Here is a 25,024-nt window from a genome sequence, read left to right on the forward strand (position 1 = left end):
AAACCTATCAAATAAAGGAGATGAAAACAAGAGAGATTTCGAAAAGGGGAAGCACTTAACCTTTTATTGGATAATACTTGCATCCCCTAATGTGGGGATGCATGTATCCCCTTATTTGCAAATAATGTATCTTGATCGAATAAATTCAACAATTGAAACCGTTCAATTGATTAATTTTCATTTGAAGATCACTCTTGGAAAAAATCATTCAAATTGAGGATCGTTTAATCATCCAAACGTATCAAACAAATGGACGGTTTATCATGAACATATTACTTGGTATCTACACCGTTGATTTGATTTAAATATTTGAATAACTAAATGATCTCAATTGAAATGATTTTTTGTAGGGTGATTTTCAAATGAAGATTAAAAAATTAAATAGTTTCAATTATGAAATTTGTACTGTGAAAGGCATTATTCACAAGAGGGAATGAACTCATTCTACAAGGGCATGCAAGTATTATGTTTTTTTATGGTTTTTTTATTAGCACCCCACTAAGTGTCGAATAAACCCCACATAATATTTTATTACTAAATAACTTATATACCCTAATATGCAATTACTATTTAGGCCATATATGTATTAAAAAAAAAATGATATGTATTCTAAGATTGTTTTCTTTTAGGTTCTTGAAGATACTCTCACCTCCATTATAAAACAAAACCCTAACTAAAAGCACAACATAGTTAACGAAAAAAAGAGGTTAATTTTGACCAATGAAACTTGAAATCAATGTTTTGGAGGCTTCGACGTCGTTCGTAGCTCTGTCACTTGGGTATTGACTACAACATCTGTATCATTTGTAACTTCGACATTGATTCCAACATCTATATCATCTGTAAGTTTGAAACTAAAGTGTCATCTCCAACTTTTGTATTATTAGAATTTAAAAAAAAAAATGCATGTGCTTATATATTTCTTCATAAATACATCTCTTGACATACAGTTTCCTTTTCATGAAAATCATTTAAAATCTCTAATTGATATGCAAAGGGAACTTTTGGGTGGAGCTTTAGATACCAGGCATGAATCCTAACATTAAAATTTCTTCTTTGATCCTATAGTTGCCCAGAAATATTCAAACATAAAATAAGCAAGAAAGACAATATGGGCATATACTTCTTCTCATAATGTGATCCACATATTTGAGAAATCTATGACTATCTTCTCCCTCAAAACTCTAGCAAGTTCTTTGCAGAAAAACAAACATAAAAAACTATTTGAATAATGTAATTAAGGAAGAGTTTGATTGTGGGGTTTAAGTACGGTGTGAGGTGTATGTAGAGGGGTGTGAGGTATGTAGAGAGGGTGTGGGGTGTAAGGATAGTATTGGAAAATAAGTGGGGTGTATTAAGATAAATTTTTAGTTAAAAAGTAGATGTAGGGTGTATTAAGTAGGTGGGGTGTAGGCAACAAAATGTGGGGTGTTAATAAAAGAAGCATTTTTTTATTTACTAAAAAACGGACAAGAGAGATTAGCTTTCACCCGAAAGGCCATGAGAGAAGACTGGCTAGAGGAGAATAAAATCTAGAAAACTGTCTCAACCCCCATGAACGTTAGCTGAACATGATTGATGAGAAAACTTAACCAAATAAAATTGCAAGGACGAAAATACCAAACCGTAACGGAAACCAAGAACCAATACCTTAAAGCTGGAAAACCAGGAAAGACGATGACATACGAAGCAACAACAGCAAGAAATACAATGTTTGTTTTAGGGTTTTAATCTGAATTTTTTGTGGTGAGAAGGAAACAAGGAAAATATGGTGGAAGTATTGTTCAGGATGAAGAGGGAGGTGATTGAAGACGTTGCAATAATATGGGGGTTGGTAGGGGTGTGTGGATGCAAATTTCTTCCTCCTTGATCTTGGACATAATTGCACCTACAAAATAACTAATACCTTTGGTTAAGGCCAAAAGCTTCACGTGCCCACGATCAATGGGGGAGCTTTAGCCGAAGAACCTCTGATGCTAAAGTTAGAATTTAGAGAGAAAAGTATTTAGAGAGTTTTTGGGAGTTTTGCAAGAGTGTTGGAACTAGCTTTTTAGAGAAAATGGAGTCCTATTTATAGAGCATGACTGGCCCTCTTTGGAAGAAAGAGTGGCCAGCCCTTGGGTATTTTTGGGGGTGTAATGGATGATTTAATTGGTGATTAATGGATTAATTAGGAATTAATCCATTAATTAGCCAATTAACCTCCACTTAAATGGAATGTTATGTAGGTTATAAAATAATTACTTAAGATGAGGATGGATGAGAATATCTTTGAATTTGTTACCTATATTGGACACTTTTGACTTGATTGATGGATGATTGTCCGCTGCTCGCGCGTAGGAATCTCAGTATGCCTCAAGGGTATTTTTGTCCTCATTTATCCAAAAATTCATGTGTCGCCTTGTGATTATTTTTGGCTCCACAAATGCCCCCACACCTGTTGGGCTGCTTGTAGGAAATGGCAGCAGATGTAGAGATCTTCTTGCTTTATGACACATAGGACTGCTTCCTTTTTTGATGTAGATTCGCTCTTTAATAGGAAATTAGATCATTCTAGGAAAGGGAAATAAATTTCTCTCAAAGTCTATTTAAGTCCACCTTAAGTGGGTTGTTAAATCAACTTTGGAGAACGATTTACTCTACCCTACAAGAGAGAGAGAGCTTAGAGGATATTTGTTCCCCCTCACTTAGCAATCTTCTACATCTTGCTCGTGCAAATGACCGTCTTTCGTTGATTTCTTCATCTTCTCCGTGCCGCACCGATGTAAGAAAAATTTAATTTTTCTTGTCTTTTTTTTGGATAGTGTTGTCGCGGGGCAGTCGTCGGGATGGTACATCATGTCGGCTGGCAGGGGCTAGGAGTCGGCTCGGCATGGGCCGATGAGGTGTTGTGGCAGGGACCACTGCTTGGGCAGCTCGGCTTGGTTAGAGCCAAGGGCAGCTTGTGCGGCTGGGGTAACAGATTGTGGCTCTAGGACGCAGTGTTAGGCGAGCCGTATAGCTTAAGTCTTTTGGGCTCTTGGACCTGACTCGGGCCAGGCTAGCGACTGAGAGAAATAAGTAGGTTATGAGAGCTCATGGGTTATTGGAATGTTGGGCATGCAGGCCTCCTGCCTGCTAGAATGCTGGGTTGAGCTCCTCTGTTGAGTACCTTGAATATCGTTGGCTGCTTAGTCCTCTTTGTCGGGAGAAATGTAGGCTGCCCCCGAAAGATGAGGTAAAGAGGATTAAGGCGGATGCATTGGCTCATCTGATCACTGTCGTAGAGCTTACTATGAATGAAGGTGGAAATAAGAGATCTTCCCCGCCTGCTGAAGAGATGTTGGTTAAGAGAAAACTGAAGACTTCTTCCACTGCTCGTGATGGTCTGCCTGCTGCTGAGAGGTCTGTGATTGGCAGGACTTCTTCCGATGGGAAGAAAAATGAAGCTGCTAGATCTGAGCATGTGGTGCCTGCCATCGAGAATAGCTAGTACGATTGCTGATAGGATTGCTCATCGTAGAGGTTTTGTCGTGCCCCCAATGCCGAAGTTTGTACCAAGACGTTCGTTAGGAGTTAAGTCTGGTTCACCTTTGGAGAGGCTTGCTGTTATGAAGAGCGATAAGGTGGACTCTACTGCTAAAGTGGCGTTAAGGCCCACTCCCTCTACTGTAGAGACTGACTAGCCTGCTGGACTTGCCTGCTGGAAAAGAAGAGACTGTTCGCATGGGCAGCTGTGAGAAATTCACTAATCCTACTTCTGGGGAGGTTGCTGAGATCCATGTACTTTTAATACCATATCTGCTTGAAGACATGGACCATTGTGCCAAGTTTGTTGATAGCGTTAGAAAGGTTGTTTGCCCAAGTTTCTTTGCGAAGCATAGGACCCAATATAGAATGACTGCTCTGCTTTCTATGATGTAGATGTAGCAAGGCTGTCAAGGAGGTGGTAAAGACTATGGTAGTTGAAGCTTATTCCTTGGTTGAGGAGATCAAGAGGTTGGATTCTGAGCTCGTTTCTTTGAAGGGGTATAATATTTCTGCCCCTAATTCTCTGCAGCTTGAGACCGCTTACCAAGAGATCGTTGACTTGAAGACTAGGCTTGACGCGATCCAAGTTAAGTGTGAAAGTACAGAAAATGAGATTGGATGTTACATACCTTAGATTCAAGATCTTGAGTTTGCAGTTTTTGAGCTTCGTTTCGCTGCTTATGCAAAGGATGAAGAGTTGATTGCTGCTTATAATCAAGTGATCCACTTCAAGAGAATCGTTGATAGGCTTGAACACTAAGTGTTGGAACTTCAAGGTGTACTGAAGATCAACGAAAGTCTGAAGAAGAAAGTGGATGAGCTGCAGCGCATTCGTGTTGGTCTGTTTGAGGAGAATGAGCAGCTAAAGGGTGAAAATGATGGGCTTGAGGTTTCGAGACCTTCTCTATTTCTTCGGAAGACTTGCTTGCTTTTACTTTTGAGGCTTCCATTGGTGAAGTAGTTGGATAAGTTGGTGTACAAGCTGGGGTAGCCGGGGGTGAAGTGCTGGATGATGCTAAAGTGTAGTCCTTTTGGTAGCCTTTAGGATTTTTTTTTCCTTGTAGCTCTTGTTTTGCTTGAACTCCTTTGGCCTTTTCTAATTGTTTATAAACATGCTTCATTCACTTTTCGTCATCTTCGCTTCTTTTATTCATGCCCTAACCTTTAAACTTTATAGTCCAGTGGCAGACGTGCTATTTTTTTATAAGCAGACAAACTCGCATAGCCTATGCAGCTGTAGGTGTTGGTGTAGAACTTTGCAAAGTTGTTAGCCATAGGGTTGGCAGCCGGATGCCAACTTATAGAAGTAGACAAGTCCACATAACCACTAGACTGTTAACGTTGGCTTTCTCCAATTCCGTAGGTTGTGTAGCAAGTATCACAACACTTTAGGACTTGGTGTAGGTTGTTCTGTGCTTGGCAGAGGTGAAGCTTATCGACTACGTAGCATGTTGGGAGTGGATAACGCTTCGTATATGCATGCTAGCTTGTTTAACCTTTCACAAGAATGTGCGGTTGCATAAATCTAGCGTGGTTTTACTTATCGAAGGGCAAGCCGTAGGCATTCTTCCGGAAACCATAGGCTACCTTAGTGCACTCGGTAGCAACTTTAAGGTTCCAAGGCAGCTGTCTGTAGGGCATACTGCATAATGTGCCCCCTCCGTCTCTAGGGCTCGGTTCCCCGTGGATTAGGCCAAGAGATCTGAAATCCTTCAGTTAGCTAAGCCTTGAAAAAGACCATTATGGCTACTTCTAGGAATCTCGACGTAAGCCATCGTGCATCTAGTTATACTAGGGCAGCCAGGCTTATCCACGTTTGGATATTCGGAGTGTAAAGTTTATCCTCTCGTTTTGGAAAGCTGACCCATGTAGGTGTCGGGGAATTGGTTTACCCTCTCGCACTTGAGAGCATGGTTGGTCTCTTAGGGAGTTCAATTCCTGCGATGAGTCCCTAAGAATGGCATGGTTTTCTTTTGAAATGCAGGAGTGATCAGTTGTTGTAAGCATGTAGCCGAGCCAAGTTGTGATTACTTCTAAATTCCTCATTGAAAAATGAGTGAAACGAACGAGAACTTAGTTGTAAGGTAGGAACTGCATAACAACTGGATAGTCCTCAACTTATGAGGTGGTGCCCGTCGAATTGCTTGAGCTTTCAGGCTTTGATGTAATGGGAGGTCACATATGGTACTTTCTCAGATTGTAGGCATTCCACTGCTTTTTGATCTTTTTGTCATTTCATGATGGCAAGGGTGTAATTACTCTTGCTGCCTATTTTGTTGATCTTGTACAGACCTTCCCAGATAGGATCCATTTTTTTGGAGCCTTCTCTTTAGGTAGAGAATTGCCGGATCTTAGCCCTTTTGTTGTAGCTGGAGAAAAGCTGCTGTTGGTAGGCTGCAATACGGGTACTGATCTGCTCGCGCTTCTCCTCTGCCAAATCTAAACTTGTGACCATCTTCTTACTGTTCTGCTTAATGCTTGGTAGTAGAGCGATATACTTGGCTTGATGACATTTGGATGAATGATTGCTTCCGAACCAAATGCCAAAGAGAAAGAAGTCTCACTGGTTGCTCGTCTTTTGGTGGTGCAATATGACCATAGACATCCAGGGAGTTTTTCTGGCCATTTTTCCTTCTTGTTGGTGAGGGATTTCTTGAGGCAGTCGAGGATCATTTTGTTGGACGCTTCGACCTGCCCATTGTTTTGAGGATATCTCAACATGGTCATGTGCTGCTTGGTGCCATATTCTTGGAAGAACTTCTCTAAATCTCTGCCTATGAATTGTGGGCCATTATGGGTGACGATGGACTGAGGGATGCCAAATCGACAAATGATGTTCCTCCATATGAAGCGTTCTGTGTCCATCTGAATCATGATCATCATGGGCTCTACTTCTACACATTTGGTGAAATAGTTTATTGCCACGATCATCATGCCTCTGCCCTAGTAGCAGGCAGCATAGGTCCTACCAAGTCGATTGCCCACTGCATGAACAGCCAAGGACTCGTCTGCTGGTGTTGCTCCCTGGCAGGCAGTGCTGGTACCGGCTTGTAGCGTTGGTAGCGGTTGCACTTTTGTACTAACTCCTTAACATCTTGGTGCATGATAGGCCAATAGTAGCCTATGGTAAGAGCTTTTTGTGCTAAGGATCGGTTTCCGGAGTGGTTTCTACAAACACCTTCGTGGATTGAGCTTAGAACCTTCAAGTCGTCGGGAGGCGCTAGGCAGCGGAGATGTGATCCGGTGTGGGATCATTGGTTGAGAATGTTGTGACACTTAGGCTGCTGGCTCCGTCTCTATGCTTGGCTTGTCAAGATATTCCACCGGAATAGAGCGTTTGAGTTAGTGATCGAGGGTGAAGCCTAGGCTGGCTAGTACGTCTGTGTAAGCATTGTCTGCCTGTGGAACTTGATTAAGGGTGTAAGTCTGAAACGCCTCAAGCAGTCTTGCTAGTGATTAGCTGGGAATCAGAATGAATTGCGAGCTTTTTCACTGCCAAGTCTCTTGCCATTCGGAAGCCTGCTAGTAGGGTTTTGTACTCTGCTTCGTTGTTAGATGCTTTGAAGCTTAAAGTGATTGCCTGTTCAAGCATTGAGCCGTCTGGGGTGACAAGAATCACGGCTGATCACGAGCCTTTGTAGTTGGATGCGCCGTCAACATGCAAATGCCAGAAATCTCAATTGAGGGAGCGGGTGCAGCTAAAGTGTGCTTGGCTGCCATGGGGGCATCATTGGGCCGCTCTGTTGGGTTGTCAAGGCTAGGCGTGAAGGCGCGATAGGGAGCCGTGGAGCTGGGGCCATGTTATATGTAGCAGGAGATGCTCAATTACCGGTATGGGCCACTCTAGACCTGAATAATGGAGCAAGGGTCGGCTAGGGCTGTGTGACGCGCAGCAGAAGGTAGTGCTCAACTGTCGGTACATGTTGCTCTTATATAGAATCTTATGGGGTGACGAGGATAAAACTTGCTTCTGAGTGTTCATTCCAGTGTTCATCTACCCTTGGCATGTTTTTTGGGCTGAGTTGTTGCGTTCGTTAGAAAACTTTGCATCCGCCAGAGTCTACGCCTTTATCGTTACACGTCTGGATTCGATAGAATAGGGCGTCATGATGATGACTGCGTGCATTTGAAGGTAAAACTTGAGCTTCCAGGTTACAACAACTATCACCAAAGTTAGCTTTTGAATTTCTAATAGCATCGGGGAGAGCTTTTGAACTATAGAATACAGGTAGTCGGGCCTTCAACTCTTCTCGTATGATAGTAGAGCTTATTACTGTTTCAGATATCGTCAAACATGCGAATGAGTCCTCCGCTGCATTCGGTTTAGATAATATGGAGGTGATGTCGGGTACTTCTTCAAGTCCTTAAATGTGCATTGGCAAGTCTCGTCTCAAAGTGCATGCTTTTTTGCCAGAGCAAAAGAGTCTGCTAGAGTTAGGTATTCTTCATGATCAATTTTCTGAATAGCGAGTGGTCTGCTGGAATTCCTTTTTGGAAGGCTGCTCTAGCTATCGAGTCGTTGCATCCTACTATCCTTGCCTTCTCTGTTTTGAACCTCCTCACATAGTTGCGAAGCGACTCCTTTGGGTTCTTCTTGACGTCAAACAAATGGTCAGACTTTTTTTTTATTGAGCGACAGGATGAATATTCTTTGGTGAAAACTAAAGAAAGTTTGTCGAAATTCCGGATGGATTGTGGCGGCAGGGTGTAAAACCAATCTTGCGCCTCGCCTTGTAGAGTAGTGGCGAATATCTTGCACATAAGATCATCGTTGTTTCGATATAGGATCATTACGCTTCGGTAATGATTTAAGTGTCTCTTCGAGTCTTCATCCCATTTGAAAGATATGAAATGTGGCATGCTAAACTCGCGTGGAGGCTCTGCCTGCTCGATCTCGTCCGTGAAGGGTAACCTGCTTATGTTGGTCATGTTCCGTCGTAGTGCCTCGTTGGTGACCTCGTTGCGTTAGAAATTACGTAATTGCTTGGTCAATAGTCTCTCTACTTCTTCTTGAATTTGCCTTTGTTGAGGTAGTGGAGCTCTCGGCTGCCCCCAACCGTGACTTGCTGGTCTAAGCTGCTCTTCCATGTGTTTGGCTCGTCTATGTCGTGGATGCGGTGCATGTAGCGTGTTCCTAGTAGGTGAGCGAGTTCTTCGCAGCTTGCCGGTTGAACTTAAGTTGGATTGAGTGACTGCTTCTCTCCGTCCATTGTGTTGCCTACTCCGATGTGAGGTGGATAATGCTCCTTGCGGGCTTAGCCGCGAATGAACACTTCACCTGGAAGGTTGCTCATGTTGACTATTGGAGTGTGGCCCCAACTATGAATGTATGCTCGTCTATAGGCCTAGTCGAGAGTGCACATTCATCTGAACTCTAAGATGGGAGTATACAATATCTCGAGGGCCCAATCAGGAGTGTAAACTGCCTGAACGTTCGGTTCGTGGCTGGTCGAGTGGCTGCTTGTCGGGATGCTGCTAGAGAGGTTCTTTGTCTGCCCTTGTCTTACTTTAAGACACCTCGTCTAAAGCACCTTACATCTCGGTGCACTACAAAAGCAGGTTCACCAAGGTCGTCTGCTGTGCGAGGGCGCTCGTCAACTCTATAACTTGTTGAGACAAGTGTTATTCTCTATTTGGGTTAGAATAGCTTGGAATGAATGCGCCTTCTTGAGCAGTGGAGGATGCTCCTTGTGGGCTTAGTCGCGAATGAACACTTCGCCTGGAAGGTTGCTCATGTTGACTATCGGAGTGTGATCCTAACTATGAATGTATGCTCACTTGTGGGCCTAGTCGAGAGTGCACACTCCTCCGCGTTCTAAGACGGGAGTATACCTTATCTCAAGGGCCCAATCGGGAGTGTACATTGCCTGAACGCTCGGTTCGTGGCTGGTCAAGTGGCTGCTTGCTGGGACGCTATTGGAGAGGTTCTTTGTTTGCCCTTGTCCTACTTCGGGACACCTCATCTAGAGCACGTTGCAAGAGCTGGTTCACCAAGGTTGTCTGCTGTGCGAGGGCGTTCGTTAACTCTATGACTTCTTGAGACAAGTGTTGTTCTCTATTTGGCTTGGAATATCTTGGAATGAATGCGTATTCTTGAGCAGTGGAAATATGGTAGACTCCGGGTGCCAGATTTGAGTTGGGAAATGCCAAATCCGCAGAAAAATATGCTGAAAATGTTCCTGGTTTGATCGTCAATTTAGAAATTTGGAGCCGGGATAATTGAACTAATCTTGGATGGATTTGGGCTACTTGGAAAGCCACGGGAGCAGACTGGGCTGCAAGAGTAAGCTGGGCCACGAGAGTGGGCTGCTCGGAATGTGATGCACATGGGTGCGAGGCTTGGGCTCGGCTTGGCAACGCATTGAGTTTGCGTTGGGCTTGGAATGACATGGCTTGGGTCGTGGTGAAGGCGCCATGGACCTCGCCATGGGTGGCTACCAAGGTAGCCACCGCGGTGGTTCCCATGGTGGAAATTTGTGGTGGTGCCGCTCCACTTATTGTCGCATTTAGCCTCGTGGATCGCCATGGTCCCATTCCTTGGATATTAGAATTTTCACTCGTGGAATTTTCTAAATTTCTAGCCATTGTATTCTTCTTTTATGTTTTATCAAAGAATCTTTGCAAACAAAAAATTCTAATAATAAGAACGTACAAAAAAATACAAGTAGACTAGAAAATAGAGAAAAACCTTTTTTAAGCGAGAGTCTTCTACGAGTGTGGTTTTCTTTTCTCAATGAAAGCACCAATTTATGGATACAAATTTCTTCCTCCTTGATCTTGGACAAAATTGCACGTACAAAACAACTAACACCTTTGGTTAAGGCCAAAAGCCTCATGCGCCCACGATGAATTGGGGGGGGGGGGCTTTGGCTGAAGAACCTCCGATGCCAAAGTTAGAATTCAGAGAGTTTTTGGGAGTTTTGCAAGAGTGTTGGAACTAGCTTTTTAGAGAAAATGGAGTCATATTTATAGAGCATGACCGGCCCTCTTTGGAAGAAAGAGTGGCCGGCCCTTGGGTATTTTTGGGGGTGTAATGGATGATTTAATTGGTGATTAATGGATTAATTCCTAATTAATCCATTAATTAGTCAATTAACCTCCACTGAAATGGAATGTTATGTAGGTTATAAAATAATTACCTAAGATGAGCATGGATGAGAATATCTTTGAATTTGTTACCTATTTTGGACACTTTTGACTTGATTGACGGATGATTGTCCGCTTCTCGCACGTAGGAATCTCAGTATGCCTCAAGAGTATTTTTGTCCTCATTTACCCAAAAATCCACGTGTCGCATTGCGATTATTTTTTGCTCCACAGGGTGCAATTTGTGTATGCTGGGAATGCTGTGTTGCTAAGCTATGTAATGTCTTTTGGGCTTGATCCTCTCACCATTGTTATCTTCTCTACCTTGGCCACTTTCATCATCCTATGTCCCATTGCTGCTTATTTTGAAAGGTACGTAAATACGCAATTCTCTTCAGCGAGGATATTAATAATTAAAGTCATTATATTAATTAATTTCTTGGTTTTTTTTAGATTAAATAAATATTTTGGTTTTAGTAGATTTCGATGTTTGATGATACATTTGTGGCCGAAGAAAATCAGCTTGAAGTTCATGATACGGTTGGTTTTGATCGCCTTTGGAGGGTACAAAATTTCTAAAATCTTTTGTTTCTAGTTAGTTATCCTTTGCATAATTCCCTTGAATTTTATCTGGAAACCACTTTTAGATTCACTTTTTTTATTCTGTGCTACCTTTTTTCTCTCCTGATAATGTGGAAAGTGAAGGATCACTCGGTCTAAATTTAGGATATGCAATCTAATTAGTGTTCTTCAATTTCACCAAACTCTCGATGGATTTTTTTAGGGTTTTTCTTCTATATTTCATTTGAGTTATTTTTAAAACCTATGCTGGAAATTGCTGGCCAGAAGACCTTTATATACATGTTTTGAATTCCCCCCAGTCATAATATATGAACCTTCGAAGCTAATGTATTTTTTTTTTTCAGAGAACAAAAATAAAAAAGTATTATGTATTTTCCTGGTAAAAGAAGAGGACAAGCATAACTGAGAGTTTTGATGATGTCATATGTGTATCTTTTTTACATGGAAATATTATTAGCGTTTGATTTCGGGTAGATTCAATGGAACAGTAAAAGCACACACTAAGAACAGAGGTTTTCTTAAAATTTCAATATATTCAGCTTGCTCTCTAAACAAGGAACTCAAAGAGCATGTTTTACCGTTGGAGGAGTGAGAAGCAGTTTCTCTCTCTCACAACATTACAAAACATCACAACCATTCATTTCTAAGCCATCATGTAAGATGCTTACACTTGTCATGAGATATGACTCATTACAATCTAATCTAGATATCATATGGAATATGATCCAATGGCTTACATTAAAACCTGCACAAAGCTTATAATAAACCTAACACAGCAAATACATTTATACACCAATAAATATGTTTATGTTGATCTCTTTTATTTTTCGTTTGAAATTTCATCAGAACTCATTATATGTTGTGCAAGTGAGCATTTTTCCTTTTTATTCTCACCACTTTGACTCCTAGATAACTTGGGACAAGAATTTCATTAGCTACAACTTGTTCTCGAAGAAGGCGGAATATATGTCCCAAAGCTTTGGTTAATGAAGTTCTTACACTGGTTCGTCCATAGGTCTTGAAGTAGCAAAAATATGATTGGGAGACTTTGGACACGCTCCTTAACTATGAATATTTTTTAACTGAAATATTGTTGGTTTTCAATTTTTAATCAAAGTCCTTGAAATTAATATGATAATTTATTTATATGTATGTTACAATATTTTTTAAATTAAAATTTGAAATTTATAGTTGTTTATGTTAATGAGATTTTAAATAAAAACCCATAATTTGTGGGATTAAAAATTTTAGAATATAAATTATTACTATTGTGTGTGTGTGTGTGTATAAACATGGGTACATTCATCAAATTAAGCAAAAAATTATTGTACCAAAACATGGGTACATTTTTCAAAACCACAAAAAAAAAAAATGTTAGGCTTAATAACATTAGTAAATTTCTTCGATTAAACTTGACATAGATGCATTCTCAAATCAAAGAAAAGAGAATGTACCCATATAAGTTTAAAAATGGATTAGAAAAAAAAAATTATATATATATATATATATATATATATATAAAGAGTACATTTTACTTATAACAAATTGGTATATTTAAGAATGAGTACATTTTAAGATTAAAAATTTGAAAAAAATTACATAATGGGTACATATAATGACACACCCCGATCCTAGAATCAAGGCATGCTGGCCGTCACGTGGGCGTGACGTAACCAAAAGTGTGACGCAGAAGCAATAAATAAGAGAAATACGAAGGAATAAAAACCAACCACTAGCAATAATAACCAAGTAACGTACTAGAGTGAGTTTAAGTATGAAACACACATATTCAGAGCATAAGTACTAGGTGCAGTCAAGTAGGACCATAACTAAATTACAACACCCGCAGGTGAGTCCTACATTTATGTAGTCTGTTAGTACGCCGTGGAAATCTTCGTGGGCCACCAACGCTGCTATCTAGAACCTGGAGGGGCGTAAAACAAAATTGAGTGTGTCAGTAAGACAAAGCTTTTCGAAAACATTTCAATTTAACAACATTTCTAAACCCTCACTGTAAAACCTGTATACTTTCTCAGAAAATAATATAATATGCATAAAATTCTTCAAATATCTCAAATCACCAATTTTTATCAAAAACCAGAAAGTATGCCATGCCATAAGCGTCAATAACAAAATAAGGATGCAACATATTAACAGGTGAAATAAGGAATCAACCGGAGACCCTGCAGTTGGTCCTGTACGGTTAATTCTAAAGCTTAATATCCAATCCAACTGGAGTCACCATAGTGACCTGTACAGCGCTACTCTGCACATAAATCGGAACTACCTGAAGTAGTCTGTACGATAAGAAAGGTGTAAGAATACGCTCTAGTGCTTCTCTCATCAACAACTGTATAATAATCTAAAATCACCTACAAGTCGGAACCACCTCTCGTGGTCTGTACGACATGTCGGAACCCTCTGTATAATAATCTAAAAGCACCTACTTGGATCCAAGGTGAGCGTGTGGTGCGGGGTGAATAATATAAGCACTAACACCAAGGGTGCAGATTTGAGCTTTCAATACAATTCACATCATCAATAAACCATATGAATAACATAAAACTCACCTGATACTCACCTGTGCGTCCACAACACCAATTCACATATATGCATCAAATACTAATTCATATATTTCATATAATATGCATGCATGACATTTTAAAACATACTTTCATTAAAATTCGATTTCTGGGAAAAATCAATAGCATATAGGTAAATATAGAAAATAATGCCCACTCACTGGTAAGTTGAAGGGTCGTAACCCCCGTGATGTCCTTGAATGCGCTCGTCCTCGGGATAGGTATCACCTATATGCGAAACAACTATAAAAACGTTATTTAAAGCACATAACTGACAATACGTAATAACTTCTCATACGATGCTCAATTTGGGTATATGAATATACCACGATGACCTACTCGACGTCACGGACGTCGAGGTATTTTTAGAAAAAATTTTGGACTTGCCACGCGCCCCCACGCGCCGGAATAGGCACGGGTCCAAGCGCCCCCACGTGCGTCATCCCCTACCTCCAGTCGTCGGAAAAACTCGCTGGCGCCAGAAACTGTGTAGACTTGTAATCGCTCTTTTCTCACTCGATTCTCAACCATTTTCCATGAAATTTTCACCAAAACTTCAAAAATTACGAGAGGAAGAAGGCTATATCTTTAAAAACTTCCAAATCCTTCGAAATCACGTCGGGAAATTTCACCCAAAATCGGCCACCTTCGAAACTTGTGATCCTGACGTCCAAAACCTTCAAACGAACGTCCCCGAGCTTCGTGAGAAACTCCTAAAGCTCACTGTGAGCTTGGATTGTCCTAAAAACCAACCATTACAAAATTCATGAATAGTACTCAAATCGGACCTCGAGTTTTCAACGTGAAATCGAAAGGTTTCTTACCTGAAATGGGTATGGGTGAGTTCGTAGGGTCCTCACGAGCACAATGGTGCCTTCAAAACCTTCGATCCGTGCTTAGATGATCGTGGGTGAATGTGTCCGTACGGTTCGACAGGGAGAGAGAGAGAGTTCTGAGAGAAGGGAGAGATATACGGGATAGGAGAGAGAGAGTGGGGTTTACTTTAAGTGTGTGGGTGCTCCTAAGTCCCTAGCCACAAAAAATATAAAACAAATTTTTAATCCAACTCAATTTTTCAAAAACTTAGGGATGTATACATTTATCCGAATAACATGTCACACGTACCTTAATAGCCTTTAAGGGCAATTCCGTCATTTCACATCCACGATAAATAAATTTCGGGACGGGCTGTGACATATAAGATTAAAAAAATTGAAAACATTTAAAAAAAAAAAGCTAATGGGTACAAACTTATTATAATTTATTTATTTATTTTTGGAAATGTTTTGAATTGAAAATAGTTAGGAGTTTAATAAAGGTGTGAGTATTAAAATTCTAAATCAATTATTAATTTTTATTTTAAAAAATTATGTAACTGACATGTAAATTCATTTATTGCATTAATGTTAAGGACTTGGATTAAAATCTGAAAACTAACAATAAACATTAGTAACTAAGGATCAGATACTAATTTTTTCTTAAAAAATATTACATGCGCTCGAAATATGGTTTGACTAAATTGTTAACAAAAATTAAGGGAAATGATACATTCACACTAGAATATGAGTTTGTATGGTAAACTGACAGGATTTTTAGTTTGTAATGGTATTTGCGCGCACTCCTAATAAGTGAGGTGATGTTTATGCAAATTTCCCTTTGCAGACACTGAAAATGTAAAGGTTGAGATAAAAAATAGGAGAGTGCGAGTGATATTAATAAAGCACCCAAAATAAATTCTTCAACTTTTGAACTTGAAATGGCATAATAGTTGTTTATTATCTTTGATTGACAGATTTAATCTTTGTAATATTACATTTTCTTAATAATATAGAATACATAAGTATTTTCTTTCAAATTCTTTAGATGAAGCTCACACTATATGTGTGAGGATTTAAGGTGTTCGTGTCAAAGAGAAGGGAGGGGGGGGGGAGGTTTTTTCCCTAAAAGGGATGAACATTTTAAATTTTTAAAGAGGTGTGCAAACACGGATTATGGATAGGGCTTCTTTTCCACTGTTTGTGCTTGTACCTAAATCCATATCATGAATTCCAATGATTGTACACACAGTATGAGTAAATGAAAGATCTAGCTGACTAGTCGTGTTTGTCATATTCGTGTCGCTTAACGAATCGTGTCATGTCAAATCCGTTATCTTAACGAGTTTTTAACAGGTGACTTGTTACTTTTATGTCCTTTAGTTTTCTGGTTATAAGTTGTGTAAGAAATTACCAGGCTTATTAATACACAATAATTTTTTGTCGGAAAATCAAACGGTAAAAATTTCATATATAGCCACTTGAGCTGCATGCCTTTTACATGTTTTAATTTATTGAAGTACATAGAGTATTCTTCATAAAAAAAAATCGAGGTGTTCGATAACCATTTCATTTCTATTTTTGTTTTCCCTTTATATCACAAAGTTGTAATCTCTTTTTGATTTGAGAATAAAATGCAGATGCTATGATAAAAAAATAAATTTTTTTTTTAAAAAGGCCACTTTCTTGAGTTTTTCAAATTTGGCTTGGCTTTGGTATCTAAAACTGTAACCAAACAAGTTTTTAGTTTTCAATGTTTTAAAACAAAGGAAACAAAACACTGAAATGATTATCAAATGGGCCCGTAGTGATGATTTTTGGTTTTGAATAAATATAAATTAACTTTTGAACTGAAATATATATATAGATTCTTTAAATTCAAGGGTGGTGCTATATATTCACACACTCTTTTTACCTTTCAATCATATTCTGTTAATTTCTGTCATTTGACCATCTTCAATTCATTTAATTTGACGGTCGAAATTGAAGGAGGTTTGTGGAAGGTAAAAAAAGGTGTAAATTTGCTACCACCCTAAATTTAATTTGTTTTTACACTTTCATGTCCTCTTCCTTCTCTAAATTAAAAAAAAATAAACGTAGAAAGCCATGAAAGAAGAAGTGGTAGTAATTTGTTTTCTTGGTTTCTTGTTTTGCACAGGTAGACTTTGTTCCAGACATTATTTCTAAAGGGAATCCAGTTTACCTCACCAGCAATGGCAGCAGCCATGCCAAACCTTTCTCCTGGGTTTATTTTCGTCATCGCCTGTACTGTTAGGTATTTAACCTTACATCTTTTTTCTTTCTTTCGTTTTTTTCCAAAGTAAATGTAATGGTAAGAAAAAGATGAAGACAAAGAAGTGGCAAACTAATCGAATAGTTAACATAACATGCGGATAACCATTTGGTCTGATTAGTGACATTTCGTCTCGTGTTTGTTGGAAAAGATTGTAATGCAAATCTCATGTACGGAAAATTGTTGAATTAAAAGTAGATACTAACATAATTTACAATGGTTACGCAGATTGGAGAGAGTGAAAATTAGTTGCCTATACAGCAAAATGAAGATTCTAGGCACAATTCTGTGTGTAGTAGGAGCTATCACACTGAGCGTAATGCCAAGCGCCGCCAGTCCTACCAAAACAGAAGCAGGGCCCCAATTTCGAGCTAGTTCTCCTGAATTTCTCTTTGATAAGCAAAAGATTATTGGTTGCTTGTATCTCCTTGCTGCTGTGTTTGTTTTGTCCAGCAATATTGTCTTGCAGGTGAACATTTAACTAGGTTGAAAATAACTGTTAACGTTGGTTGTGGTCAGATTGTAAATCTGAATCACTGATATGGTTGGTTTTTAAAAATGTGCAGTACAGATTTACAGACTGACAACATAAGCACTTGTCTAGGAAAAGCAGATCATCCTTGCGTAATATTATATTTTGTTATTTATTAGTACTTTTTGTGATGTTTGACAGGCTACAACCTTGGGTGATTTTCCTCCACCTATGTCCCTGTGCGCCATAACATCTTTGATAGGAGTGCTTCTAACTGCAGCTGTACAATATGTTCAAGATAACCAAAATAGAAACTGGCTGGCCACTTGTGAGTGCAAGACAATTGATTGGCTTCTCTCTACTGGTGAGTACGCTTCTCCCGTCTCTTTTTTGATACTTTGGTATGCATTGAACGTATAATAAGTCATAATCCTAATCACTTTCTCCACCTGTCATCACTCCGGCTAGTCCCAAGGGCTTAGTATATATGACTGCGGCCTTTAACACCACTCTTTTAATCAAATCTTCACAGGGAGGTGCAGTGAGCGGAGCATGTGTGAGCTTCAACGGATGGGCAATGAAGAAAAGAGGTCCGGTTTTGGTTTCCATGTTTAACCCCATTGGAACAGTCTTCTCAGTTGTTCTCTCAGTTATAACATTGGGAGATGCCATTAGTGTTGGAAGGTACTTTATCTACTAAAGTATATTTTCCCTCGTGATCTTTTTCGAAATTTTTGGGTTAATTTGTTGCTTTGGTCTTGAATAGTGCAGCTTTGCTGGTATGTGCCTCATGTTTACTGGGCTCTACTTCTTCCTATGGGCAAAGGGGAAGGAAGGCTACTTAAATGTGGTTGACTTAGAAAGTGAGTTTGATGCAGAGAAGCCTCTTTTAAGTTGATATCATTGTTTGCGTATAGGTTTTTGTTTCAGTTTTAGACAGATAAAGATAAAATAAAATTTGAAGGAATCGTTCTACGGGCTATAGACTAATCTGCCGTAAGGAATGTGCATGATTTCCACGCATAGTACTAGTGTTAATGTGACGATACAATTCGTATACCGAAAAATTCAGTAACATTGTTATAAATTAGCTTAATAATGCTCGACATTAATCAGCAAGAGTTCCTGCATTTTTAGCTGTGTTTTTGCGGAATGATGAAGGGGCAACAAATACCACTTGGAATATTTGACTTTATGTTGGAAAATTAGTTATTAGTTTATTTTTGTTTATGGTTTTCTTGTGGGATAAGGATATTAGAATTTTCCATATCCTTTAAGGGTTAGGATTTATGGTTTATTAGAGTTTTCTATATCCTTTAAAGATTAGGATTTTGCTTTAGTTTTCACTATATATAATAGAGCTTGTAATTTAGTTTTAGAATAAGTTAGTCACAATGTAGTCGCTTAGGGTTTTGTAGCCATTTTGGCATTCTCAGTTTGTTTAATAATATTCTTATTATTTTGTTAATCTTGTTCGTTGCGCACTCTGATATTCAACTTGGTATCAGAGCAGGTTTGATCCTTCAGGATTTAATCTGTTCTTGATTAGTGTCAATTTGTTTGTATCAGTTTTGTTTGTCAGTTTACTGGGTATTAGTTTTGTCCGTCGTCTTCTGCTCATCCGTAGTCAAAGTCGTTCTTGTCGCCACCACCGCACTGCAATCTGCCCAGATAACCCGCACCACCATCTCCACTGCTACATCCACACGTTCACGATACCTGCACCGACTCCTACCAATCGGATCTGTCACTCCCCTTCTGCAGGTTAACTTTGCACTAGAAGTTTTTTCTTTTTTTTGCTGTAATTGGTTTTGCAAGCCTTGTTTGCTGCAATTGGTTTTGCTGGAAGAAAGGCAAAGAGAAGGAAGGAAGAAAAAGAATAAGAGGAAAAAAAAAGGAAGAAAAAGAATAAGAGGAAAAAAAAAAGGAATAGAAAAGAAAAAAAGGAAAAAAAACGTTGGTTTTTTGTTTGAAGGCCCACACGGGCAAGAAAGAAATATGGTTTGTTTGGCTTGTATTGGGAAGTTTGTTGTTGCCCACCGTGACGATCACTCGAGTGCTTGGATTGGTGATCATTTGAGTGACGTTACGAAAGTTGGATTTTTATTTTTTTGTTCAAGTTTCTTCGGAAGTTGGAATTTGCATTGGCATTGGCATCGACATCGACATCGGCATCAACATCGGCATCGGCATCGGCATTGGCATTAGCACTGGAATTTGGAGTCTTGCATCCACATCTACTTTGGCAAACTCATGTCTATGTTCCGCCATGAGTTTGACGGGGGGGGGGGGGGTGTTGGAAAATTAGTTATTAGTTTATTTTTGTTTATGATTTTCTTGTGGGACAAGGATATTAGAATTTTTCATATCCTTTAAGGGTTAGGATTTATGGTTTATTAGAGTTTTCTATATCCTTTAAGGATTAGGATTTTGCTTTAGTTTTCACTATATATAATAGAGCTTGTAATTTAGTTTTAGAATAAGTTAGTCACAATGTAGTCTCTTAGGGTTTTGTAGCCGTTTTGGCATTCTCAGTTTGTTTAATAATATTCTTATTATTTTGTTAATCTTGTTCGTTGCGCACTCTGATATTCAACTATAAAGATGGTGCTTGAGAAGAGTATGGATATGGGCGAGACATTTCAAATCTAGGGTTTTCTTTTCTTATATATTTGGGAAAGCTACACATAAAATATGTAACCTAAAAGTTGAGCATAAAGAAAAAAAAAGACTCATTTGGCAGGCACTCTTTCAGGAGGAGTTACTAATTAAACACTTAAAGACCACACTGTTGCATCATTTTTGAGTCATTGGGTCAAATCGACGTGTTCGGGCTAGATCTGTCCCTCACACAACTCTCCTTGAGTCTGGCATGTCGGGCAAGGCTCGCTACTTGGTGTACTGCAATATGAGTTTATTATTAGTTTGAATGGTGTATTTGTGGGGCCTTTGTTAGGCCTTGAGGCTCACAATCAAAACTAATATGGGTCTGAACGTGCCACCATTATCTTTGTATAACATATTGTTCTTTTTTAGTTATTAAATGGATTGATTACTTTAGCCACAAGTTATCTGGACTTCGTAGTTCGTTTGGATTGTTTACAAATGGGTTAAATCTGTATAAAGTTCTTTTTCTTGCCTTGTAAACAAGGACTTTTACTCATAATATCATATGTCCAAATAAGGGCAGTTAAGGGCCCTTCAAAATATATCAACAGCTTTAGGCTAACAATAAAGAAGCAAGGTTAATTAGTTTAGCAAGATTAACCATAACTTTGAATGAAAAGTAGTCGAAAATGAGATAGGATCAAATGAAAGATGCATAAACAACTAATCTACTTTATGTAAGTACAAACAAAAGAGACTCGGGCATGATTATGACCTTGTTAGGCAAGGTTCATCTTCTTGCAACTACTTCTCTTTGTGTTTTACAGGGGTTGTAGTCTTTGGAGAATAAAATATAAATCGGGTTTACTAAAGAGATTCGATACTACAACACAGGGGAAAGGTAGCAGAGCTTCTAAAATTTGACAAAAGATGACTTTCTATAGTGAACCTGTGGCTAAAAGGGTAAAGTTTGAACAAACTAAAGCTTTTCTAGTTTCTGGCTTGTTGGAGTGCAGAGTTGAATGTCTTTTGATTTATTGGTTGAGTGTTCTTCTTCCTTGTGTCCCTCATTGCTTTTATAGGCTTTCTAGGCCGACTGTCCAAGCCCCCCTTTTGGTGATGGTCTCCAGAGTATGGTGAGTCACCATCTGTTTTTGTTATTTGCCTATTCATGCCCTGGAAAAATACTTTTTGCTAAAGGGGTGAGCTGCCCTCTGTCACCTGTCACTTCCCACATAGGCTTGCTACTTATTTCATGGCACTAATGAATTTCAATTCTTAATAGGCTGCCAACTGTCTGAGCCCAATCCTTCTTCTACTTTTTGTTTTCTTGGGCCTTTAGTCATACTAAGCCCATCATTAAATATCCACGCAAACAGTGCCCCCTTTAATCATTATTAAGTATGCTAATCAAGACATTGATAATGATTCAAATCAATCGCTTGCCGAAACTGGGTATTAACACCTCTTAATTAGCCGTTTCAAATAAACTATTGCATTATCCCACAATTTCCAATGCTAACTACCTGCCCATTAAATAACTTCCATTTCACTACCTTTAGCCATTTCCTTCACGAAGCTTGATTCTTTGAACTACCAAATTCTCTTGAATTTTCATCCCTTTATTGCCTTAATTTCTAGCCACTTTTCACTATTTCTATCAAATTCAACAATGGCTCCCAATCGCACCCTGCATGCGAGTCTAGAGACAGACTATGGTATATCCAATCCCTTCCCAGCAACGCCCTATAAGTAAAGCTGCTGTTTACTACAAAGAATGCCATCATAATCTTCTTGGATCCCAAGTTTACTTCTAAGGGCAGTATCTTATGTGTTTTAGTGATGGCCCCAGAAAAACTAGACAATGTGAGATTAGTGGGAATAAGGTCTTCCTCGCCTCTACAAAGTTTCTTTATCTGTTTAAGTGGTAGTACATTAACTGTTGCCCCTCATCTATCAACACCTTTTTAAAATGGACCCCTTCTAAATGAGCTGTCACATATATAGGCTTTAGATGGTTTGCTAAGGCCAAACTTGGTTTTTTTTAATACCATCTTATCACAATAAACTCTCTCAGGCTCTTTTTGTGTGGGGTTGGGTAAGTTTTCCAAGCTTGACTCCTCCTTACTAACTTCTTCAATGTTTACAAGAGTCATCATTGGCTCTTGTGCCAAATAATCATCCTCCATTATAGCATAGAGGACAGTACATAGGTCATGTTGACATAAAAGTTGCTAAGTCTAGGTGTTCCTTTATTCTTCTCCCCAATCTGGCACAAAAACTGATCTATCCATGCTTGGGCATCTTTGCTTAACATCAACTCGGGCACTTCCTCTTCTTCTATTATGTTGAAATTATATAGTTTTCCAAAAGGAATATCCTCTTATAGTGGTGGAGGCACCCTTCTTTCAGGAGAAATGGTTCTAAAACAAATAGGCGATGGATTCCAACTTGGTGTAGGTACCATCACCATACTTTCTTTCATTCTTCTCAATACCCTTTATTTCCCTGGATAAGGGATTTGAGGAACATAATCCCCTTCGCCTTCAACCTTGCTATTAGCCTTTTTTACTTATTTCCTGCTTCTCCAACTAGGTCGCCTCTTTCCTCCTTGGGTAAACTCCTCTAACTTAACATTCTCAAAAGCTTTTGAAATAGCAGGAATTTTTAGTGAGTTCATATTAGCCTTGTGTTGCCTCTGAACTCTTCTTATCATGGATGCCTCCATTTCTATGACAGGTCTTCCGTCTTTGCCCACTCTGTACCATTTTTAGCCCAGTCGGACTAAATTCACCTTTGTAACTGGTGGTATCAAGCTCATGGTTCTTTCTCGCCTTCCTTGTCTCATGCTGCCGTGGTTGGTTGGCTGGGGAGCCTTAACATCCACCCAGCATGGTAACCTTATGTCTTTATCTTCCACTTCTTCAAAGGCTTCAAAGTTTCTAAACAGTTTAGATAAACTCTTAGGCTTTGAATCTCCTTTCAACCTTTGGAACACCTTCTTAGTAGTCTCTTTATTTGTTTTAGTAGCCTGGAGAATACTCATGCGGGCATCATGTTGTTCTACTTCTTTCCTTCTGACCAACTCTCGATCAATGATGGCACCTGATGCTGGTACCTTAAACTCATATTCACATTGACATCTACTACACAAAACCACTCATTTGACCACAGTTGTTTGGGGCCTGTCGGGTAACCTTATGGTGCCTTCTGTTGGCTTACGTACCTGCCTTCTTTCTCCTTTTTCATCCAGGGTAACTTTTCCCTTCCCCCTCTTAACCCAATTAAGATTTATATGTTGATTGGGGCTTCAGGGAATGGATATGTGTCAATCATCATGTTGGCCTAGGATTTTCTAGCAACCATTTCCCTTTGACTATAAGATCTTGTATCTAATCTTTGAATTGCACACAATTAGCAATAGAGTGATTAAAGGTGTAGTGGACATTGCAATACTTTTTCCCTCTGAGTTATTCAAGTTTAGGCATCTTCTTAGTGTTGTCGGGCAAGATTACCCAAGCCCTTACTAGTTATCCATAGATGTCGGCGGCCTTAGTTAAGTCAAAGGAATATGACTGATACTTTAGAGGTTTCATGGTTACAAACCCTACATCGTTCACACGATCTTCTGGTCTTTGATGGGTTGAACCAATCCTTTCACCATCAAAGGTTTGAAACGAGTGGTCATCTCTACCGCACATAGCTTTATCCCTTTTCCTAGGCTATTATCATTTTATCCCGCCTCTAGGCCTTCAAACTCTAGTTGATGTATTGGTGCTTTGTTTTTATATAAAAAAAGAGGTACTTTAGATAAATGCTTCACTTGTTGTTCTTTTATCAACAATTTCTCATACTTAATAGCTGTAATCACCAGCTCGTGAAGCTCGTTAAATTGCACATCATAGAACTTCTTACTCAAATGTAGTTTCAGAGCCTTAAAAAGAAATGGCTACGAGTTGAGCATGGTTGATTGAGAGTTAGCATCTCATCCTGGTCTTCCTAAACCTCATCATAAAATCCTCTGTAAACTCATGTTCATATTACTTCACTTCCACCATATCATTAATGATCATCTCAAGTTCACCTTATAGAACTGCTCATGAAGGGCCATCTCCATTTGCCCCCAGTTAGTAATGAAATTAGGGGGTAACAGAGAGTACCATTGGGAAGCCAAACCAAGCTCACCAATGAGTTCCCAAACAATCTCAGTTTGTAGCTGGGGGTTATCCTCAAACACCACACAGTGATTTGAAAATTTGAAAATGTGATCTTTGGAAGATACATTACAGTTTTCCTTGCTGAAAGTTATGAGTGCAGGCATTTTGAAATTGAGAAGGAAATGATTCTGCTCATCAATATACTCAGGATAAGGTTTCTGATATGTTATCTTGAACATCGGGTGGGCTTGAGGTTGAGTATTTTGTACCACCATCATTCTCAACTCTGCCAACTCATTGTTGAGTTATTAATTGACCATATTATTGTGTGGGAGATAAGAAGTCCCTCATTTCAGGCCATGATCGATGCTCGAGAAAGCTTCCTTCTGTATTTCTGGTGAAGGAAAAATTTTGTCCTAGCTAAGAACAAGTATGAACATTTGAATACATATGCAAACTATTAACACATTAAAGTAGGCATGCATTAAAAAACAATTCATAAAACCCATGACTTTCAAAGCCTAGTATATGGTGAACCAATAAACTCTTTAACAACATTAAAGAGAATGAGAGATTTAGAGTTTCTTTACCCTTGAAGCTCATCCTTGATTACACAAGGGATTCACCCAAGTGGAGGGCCTTCAAGTCACCTCCTTGCTTCTTGGATCTTCCTTGTGATTTTCCTCCTTTTAGTGCTCCTTTGTTTCTTTTAGGATTTAAGGATTTGTTCTCCAAAACATCAAAAGCTTGATGTCTCTAAGTCTCTTCACCAAGGATGTGATGTGAAGATGAAATGGATGACTTAGGGAAGAAAAGATTGCTAGCTATTCCTTCCCTAGGTGGCCGGCCTCTTTTGAGAAAATGAGAGAAAATGTTTCACCTCATTTCACCAAGAAAAACCCTAAATGAAAATAAAGCTA

At 39.1% G+C, this 25,024-nt stretch overlaps 1 protein-coding gene across 1 annotated transcript; it reads left to right on the forward strand.

Annotated features, from left to right (window-relative positions):
• The first annotated feature begins 1,768 nt into the window (after positions 1–1,768).
• Positions 1,769–18,378, forward strand: LOC103437113 (WAT1-related protein At5g47470). Its single transcript, XM_070823120.1, is given in 9 exon segments — positions 1,769–1,842; positions 10,831–10,968; positions 11,077–11,160; positions 16,734–16,850; positions 17,097–17,337; positions 17,542–17,651; positions 17,653–17,704; positions 17,873–18,024; positions 18,112–18,378. Coding segments are annotated over 9 exon segments (1,095 nt in total). The 3' UTR covers positions 18,239–18,378.
• The last annotated feature ends 6,646 nt before the right edge of the window (positions 18,379–25,024 follow it).

This window comes from Malus domestica, chromosome 06 (assembly GCF_042453785.1).
Source record: "Malus domestica chromosome 06, GDT2T_hap1".
In the NCBI taxonomy this organism is placed as follows: domain Eukaryota; kingdom Viridiplantae; phylum Streptophyta; class Magnoliopsida; order Rosales; family Rosaceae; genus Malus; species Malus domestica.